Here is a 7,195-nt window from a genome sequence, read left to right as displayed (position 1 = left end):
GAGAGTGGCAGGAGGCAAGATTTGGTGTGAGAAGCTTCAACCTGTGTTAGCGGGTTTCCCAGTCGATAGGGGAACTGCCGAGACAGGGACATCTTGGGAGAGACCTCAATGAGAAACCCAGGTACCCAGTCAGCCTCAAAAGAACCTGTTGTAGGTCCTGAAGCCACAGACAGGAGGACCCCAGCCCTTGCAGAGTAGGCTAGGGAGGACAGAGGAAGAACATTGGAGAGAACAAGGCAAAGGCATTACTAAGGTACCAGGAACAAAAGACGTATCTAAAAATTGGGGACAAAGCAATGGAACCCCAGAAAAGCAGTTGAACTCCTCCTTATTTAATTGGACTACAAAGTTGGGGGTCAAAGAGTGCCTTGTTCCTAGTTTTGGGAACTGATGGTTAGACCTAGGCTCCACCTCAGGTCAGAACGGGTCCCAAAGCCTAGGGCAGGGGTCACAGATAGGGTCAGGCGCTGTAGCTGCTTACAGAAGGGAGACAGATTCTGGCAGTGACCTCCCTACTCACACATTTACTCTGGGAACACGGGCTCTGGCTCAGCTAGAAGGCCGCTACTCTTGCCAGCGTCTTATTGAGAGAAGATGGCACGCCTCACATCTGTTTCTGAGCCACTGCCAGAGGGTAGGGATGCCAGCAACATCCTCATGGGCTCAAGTGAAGGGTGGAGACCTTCTTCCTGGCAGCACTGGGGGCATCACAGCCAAGATATGGTAGGGGAACAAAGGCTTTGGTGGTCAGTGGACTGAGGGAGGTCTGCACAGGTGCCTGCTGGAGACAGGTGTACTGGCGGGATTAGGGCTCAGCTGCCTACAGCCAGCATGCCGGCAGGGTCTGGGAAAAGTAGCCATTGGTTGGCAGGACTGCCTCTGAAGTTGACTGTCTTCAGTAAAGAACTACCTGGAGACAGACACAAAGGTAAACTCGGAAACAGAACCTTAGCTGGTGTAGGGACCTCTGATCCTCAGCACAGAAGGAGTTACTGCAGATTGAAAATGAATATTTACTTCACTTGCTGGACCTCAATTTTCATAAAACTTTTCTGGAACATTCAAATGGCGCTCCTGTTCTCACAGCACTTCTGTCTGTTATGTGTGTCCTTCTGACCTGCTGAGGGGTTTCTGAGCCTTTCCCGCTTACAGCGCCCTGATGCGGAGCATACCACCGCATTCTGGTCAGGAGGTAGCATCTGTGTGATGTAAGGTGCTGCGCCCCAGTGCGTTCCGAGGGTTTAGTTTAATACTAATGGAAACCTTTGTCAGACACGAGTAAAGAGTTCCCAAGAAAACGGACAATTTGTTTTTGTGTCCCCTATGTTCAGCTCCAGTGTTTATAACTCAAAATTTCATAGGGGAATAAAGAGGAAGAGCTTTGATTTTCCAAACTCATGCATGTTTCTTGGGAAGCTCAGGACAGTGTTCTCAGTGAGTTTATTTTTTTTTATATATCGAAGAGTCCACATTAGAGCATAGTTTATTAGAACTTTTTAAGCCCCTTTATTTCTTGCTTAATCCTTCTCTATATCCTTCTAAACAAGAACTAAGAACCTGGGCATTGACAGGGTGAAGCTGCAATTTTTAGGTGTATCGCTCTTTTTAATATGCTGAGGGAATCAAGAAGTAGGTTATTAAAACCTCCATTCTCAAGTGTTTACCCTTTGCTTCCTGCACATGGCAGTTTAGAGAAACCTCGTTCAATCTGATTGTGCCGTGCCCTCTTGGAAGGTGTGATAATTCGGACATGCCAAGCTAACATGAAGCTTGGTACTTTCTATTAAAAATAACTTTGCTCAGCCCTCGCTGGTTTTGCTCAGTGGATAGAGTGTTGGCCTGCAGACTGAAGGGTCCTGGGTTCAATTCCAGTCAAGGATTAAAAAAAACACCCAAAATACTTATCTCAGCAATTTTCTAGTGTCAGCAATGGGACTATGTAGCTCTCTCAGGGTGAAGACCATTTTTGTTGTTGTTGGATGTTAATCCTCACCCGAGGGTATTTTCCCATTGATTTTTAAAGAGAGTGGAAGGGTGGGGGAGAGAAACATCAATGTAAGAGAGACACGTCGATTGGTTGCCTCCTATACGTGCCCCACCAGGGCCAGGATCAAGCCTGCAACAGAGGTATGTATCCTTGACGGGAATCGAACCCAGGACCCTTCGGGCCGACACTCTATCCACTGAGCCAAACAGGCTAGGTTGTGAAGGCCATTTTTAGCGGCAATATTTGCTTTGAGAAATAAGCATGCCAAAATATAAAATAATTTGCTTAAAATTTGCCAGGATAAACACTCACTTCTCTTGTCAGTGTTACTAAAGATGTGTGTGTGTGGGGGGAAGTCCACCATTCTTTTCAAATATTTTATAAGTGAGATATTTCAGTTCCCTCCGGATAAATTATTGAGATCTGGTCAATGTCCGCATCAGTACCTAGAACTGAAGAACTCCTATGGATTCCATTTTCCCCTTAAACTATAGTTCTACTGTGGTATCTTCTCCAGTCCCTGTCCTTATTTTAGGGAGATAGATTTTATACTGAAAGGTGTATATATTTTTATTTTATACATTTAATACTCATAAAAGATTAAAACAATTTAATTAAGCTTCTCATGATGTAAGCACAGTCTACTAGACACTATTCTCTAGGGTATAAGATGGAAGGAATCCCAGAAATATGTATGGTTGCCCCAAATTTTAAAAAGATACTAAGTTTTAAATGTAAGCTATAACTGCTTCCCTTTATTCATTATCTAGGTGGCTGACAAAGAATGGAGTAATAAGCTAGGTGGAAACTCATTCCTTTGAATTGATGTTTCATTTTTATAAGGAAAAAAATTCACCTATCACCTCAAATTTTTCATTAATTTGGTAGGTCTTAACAAACCATGAGTCACCGCCGTGGGGAACAACTCATACCTTTTTTTTATCCAGTCTGAAAAGTGACTATGTCGGGTGGGTGGTTTTAAAAGTCCCAAACAATGGCTGTTTTATAGCTAGTGGCCCACTATTGTTAAAACCTCACAGCTTCTCTCCTCCCCAGGCATGACGGAGATGGTGCGTAAAATTACTCTGAGCAGAGCAGTGAGAATTATGCAGAATCTCTTTCCTGAGGAGTACAACTTCTACCCTCGCTCTTGGATTCTGCCTGACGAGTTCCAGCTCTTTACTGCTCAGGTAGATGGCACTCCGTCCCATGGCCTTGAATCATACTGTGGTTGCGACCGTGTCCTGGGTTCTATGTGCTGGGAGCTGGGGCCAGAGGTTCCCAGGGAGCTGAGACTGGCCAAGGGAGTGTCTAACAGTACACAGTTGGTGTTGGCAGCAACCATGGCAGATTGCAGAGTTGAACAGGTAGGGTAACAGGTAGGTAAACTGAAGAAGTGGGTCCTGACATGAGGAGACAGTCCTGATACTGATATTTGGAGCTGCATCAGGAGGTCAGGGTTTGGGGAGCCAGGGAGACAGAGCAACAGAGCTGGAGCAGATGGCTGAGCCCATACAAGGACTGAGACTATTTGAGTGAATCCTGGAGGTGTGGTCCCAGGGTATGAAATGTGGGAGGTCAGGCTCCGCTTCAAGGCCAGGGAGTAGGTCTGACAAACTGAGGGGCGGGGGAAACCTTTTAAGTGTCAATTTGTTCCAGAATCAGTTTTCAAATCACCCATTCCATATGATGAAAGCAGTATGTTTGAGCATGAAATATTTCGTTGAAAACCAATTGGCCATATATGTTTTGGTCTGTTTCTGGACTCTACTTTGTTCCATTCATCTGTGTGTTTACTCTTAGCTAGGAAAGCTATGGCTTTATAGTCGGTCTTATCAGGTAGTGCCAGTCTTCCCACTTGGTTTATCTTCAGAATAGTTTTGGCTACTTTTGCATCTCTGGGTCAATTTTATAATCAGTTTGTCCCATTTCTACAAAGACGCCTGCGAGGACTTTGAATCTACAGCTCCGTTTGGAGACAGTGGACATATCAACAATGCTGAGTTAGATACATGACTTTTTATTTTTTAAAAATGTAAATATATTTTTATTGATTTCAGAGAGTAAGGGAGAGGGAGAGAAAGATAGAAACATCAATGATGAGAGAGAATCATTGATCTGCTGCCTCCTGCATGCCCCTGCTGGGGGTCGAGCCTGAAACCTGGGCATAAGCCCTTAACTGGAATCAGTCTTCAGGCCAACACTCTATCCAGCGAATCAAACCAGCCAAACCCATTGACCCCCTGTACCCTCTTCCCACTCCCTCCCCAGGCTTTCATCAATCTATTGTCTGTTCATGGGTTATACATATATGCATACAAGTTCTTTGCCTACTCTCTTCCCACTCCCCCTTCCTTTATTTATATCTTTCTTAATTTATCTCAGCAGGGTTTTATAGCTTTCACTACAAGTTTTTATTTTTTATGCTATTGTAAATGATATTTTTGAATTTCATTTTCCAATTGTTTGTTGCTAGTTATAAACATCCAAGTGGCTTTTTAATTTTGAACTTGTATCATGTGACCTTGCTTGATTCCCTTATTAATTCTAGAAGTCGCTTTTTGTAGATTTATTAGGATTTTCTGTGTATACAATTAATTCACCTGTGAACAAATGTTATTTCTTCCTTTGTAATCTATGTGCCTTTTATTTCTTTTTCTTGTTAAACTGCAGTTGGCTAGGACCTCTGTACAATGTTGAACAGAAGTGATTAGAGTGGACATCCTTGCCTTGTTCCCATCTTTGGGGGAAACATTTAGCCTTTCACTGTTACATATGATGTTAATGTTAACTAGAGGTTGTTCATAGATGCCCTTTATTAACTTGATGACGATGTCTTCTATAGTTTACAGAAAGTTTTTCATCATGAATGGGTGCTTAATTTTGTCAAATGCCTTTATGTATCTATGAAGATGACATTTTTTTTCTTTATTTTGATAATATGATGAATCACACTGATTAATTTTTTTAAATGTTAAACTAACCTGATATAAGTCCTACTTGGTTCTAATATATTATTCTTTTTATATCTTGCTAACCTCTACTTGCTGACATTTTGTTAGGATTTTCTGTGTCTTTGTTCATGAGAAATGCTGGCATTTGATGTCTTTGTTTGGTTTGTTATCAGGCAATCTTCATTAAGTGATTTGGCAAATGTTTCTTCTGTTTTTTGAAGATTTTATATAATACAGTGGGGCCTTGACTTACGAGTTTAATTCGTTCCGAGACCGAGCTCGTTAAGGAGCTCATTAAGGAGCTCGTTAACTGAAATTACTCTATCAACTCAATGCAAAAAATCGGCCCAGAGATAGCTGGTATCTCAAAAAATTCATTAGTCGGGACACTCATAAGTCAAGGCCCCAACTCAAAGCAAAAAATTGGACGAGAGACGGCTCATATCTTGAAAAACTCGTCAGTCAGGACACTCGTAAGTCAAGGCCCCACTGTATTAGTATCATTTCTTATATGTTTGATGGAATTCACTATTGGAGGTATTTGGGCATGGAGCTTTCTTTCTGGGAATATGTTTCTTTATTTTTAAAAATACATATAGGTAATTTTTATTTCAAGGGACTAGTCCATTTCATCTAAATTATAAAATCAATTGACATAACATTTTTAAAAATAGTATTTCCTTATTATTTTTTAACATCTATGAGATATGTAGTGATCCTCCCCTATTTCATTGCTGAGATTGGTAATTTGTGTTTGTGTTTTTTTTAATGATCAGTCTAGCTAAAGGCTTATTAATATTTTTGTTCTTTTCAAAGAACCAATTTATGATTTTATTATTATCTCTGTTTGTCCATTTTCTATATCATTGATTTCTAATTTTTATTATTTCTGTCTACTTCTTTTGGGTTTACTTATCTCTTCTTTCTAATATAAAAAAGCTATTTTATTATTATTTTTTAATTTTAATTCTTTATTATTTAAAGTTAAAATAAAAAGCTATTTTAAAGAGGAACCTAAGTTCATTGATTTTAAACATTAAAGCAATGTTTTCCTCTAAGCACTGCTTTAGATGCATCTTGGAAATTTGTGTATGTTACATTTTCATTACCATTAAGTTCAAAATGTTATATAATTTCCCTTGAGATTTCTTTGACCCCTGGGTTATTTAGAAATGTGTTGTTTAACTTTTAAATAATTTTGGAATTTTACCAGTATCTTTTGTTATTGATTTCTAATTTAATTGTTGACATAAGAACATGTATTCAGTATTACCTTGCTCATTTTAACTTCATTGAAAGTTGTCTTAATGACCCATTTACAGAGTTGTCTTATGATCCATTGTCTATATTGGTGAATGTTTCATGTGCATTTAAAAATAAAATGTACTCTGGAGTTGTTGGGATAGCATTCTACAAATGTCAATTAGGTCAAATTGGGACTTGGTACTGTTCATGTATCCCTTATTTACTGCCTACTTATTCTGTCAGTCATTGAGAGAGTATGTTAAAATTTCCAACTCACATTGTGGACTGTCTCCTCATTTTAGTTATGTCAGTTTTTGCTTTACGTATTTTAAAGGTCTGTTCTTAGTTTGATGATTTGACTCTTTTATAAGGAAATTTGCCTTGCCCTGAAGACTACTCGATATTAATATAGCACCTCTGGCTTTCTTTGGCTTAGAATTTTCATGGTATATCTTTTTACCAGTGTTTTACTGTTAACCTGTCTATATTTTTTAAAGAGTGCTTCTTTTTGACAGTGTGTTATTGGGATATGGTCTTTTATCCAGGTTAACAACCCCTGCCCTTTAATTGGTGTATCTAGCCCATTCATACTTAATGTAATCACCAATATTGTTGGATTCAAGTATGCCCTCTTTCTGTTTCTTTTCTATTTATACCATATGTTTGGATTAATTGAATATTTTTAGTGTTTTGTTTTATCTTCTCTTTAAGCTTCTCAGTTATACTTCTTTTAAAAGTGTTTTTAGTTTTTTTCCCTGCCCCTAGAATCTAGGGTTTACAATGAATCTTCAACTTATCACATTTACCTTTAAGTATTTCCTACTTCAAATAAAATATAAACACCTTACAACATTATATTTCTACTTCCACTCTTTTTCTTTGTGCTATTATCATATATTTTACTTCTGTGTTATAAACCTCATAATACATTATTATTTTTGCTTTGAAAAATCCATCTATATATATAAAAGCCTAAGTGATTGTTACAACCGAATGACTGGAATGACCA

At 39.1% G+C, this 7,195-nt stretch overlaps 1 protein-coding gene across 3 annotated transcripts in view; it reads left to right on the top strand.

Annotated features, from left to right (window-relative positions):
* The window catches only part of TTLL11 (tubulin tyrosine ligase like11), a 148,802-nt gene that overhangs the window by 4,135 nt on the left and 137,472 nt on the right, over positions 1–7,195 (top strand). For 2 of the 3 annotated variants that reach the window (XM_015570646.1, XM_015570648.1), the window contains exon 2: positions 3,044–3,177. The exons of the other annotated variant lie outside the window; for it this stretch is intronic. In XM_015570646.1, the coding sequence (XP_015426132.1) occupies positions 3,046–3,177 (132 nt within the window). In that variant the 5' untranslated portion in view covers positions 3,044–3,045. The remainder of the gene's footprint in view (positions 1–3,043; positions 3,178–7,195) is intronic. 3 annotated transcript variants of the gene reach the window in all.

Source organism: Myotis davidii, unplaced genomic scaffold (assembly GCF_000327345.1).
Source record: "Myotis davidii unplaced genomic scaffold, ASM32734v1 scaffold964, whole genome shotgun sequence".
Classification (NCBI taxonomy): domain Eukaryota; kingdom Metazoa; phylum Chordata; class Mammalia; order Chiroptera; family Vespertilionidae; genus Myotis; species Myotis davidii.
Note: the sequence above shows the minus strand (reverse complement) of the source record. Positions and strands in the feature narration are given on the sequence as shown.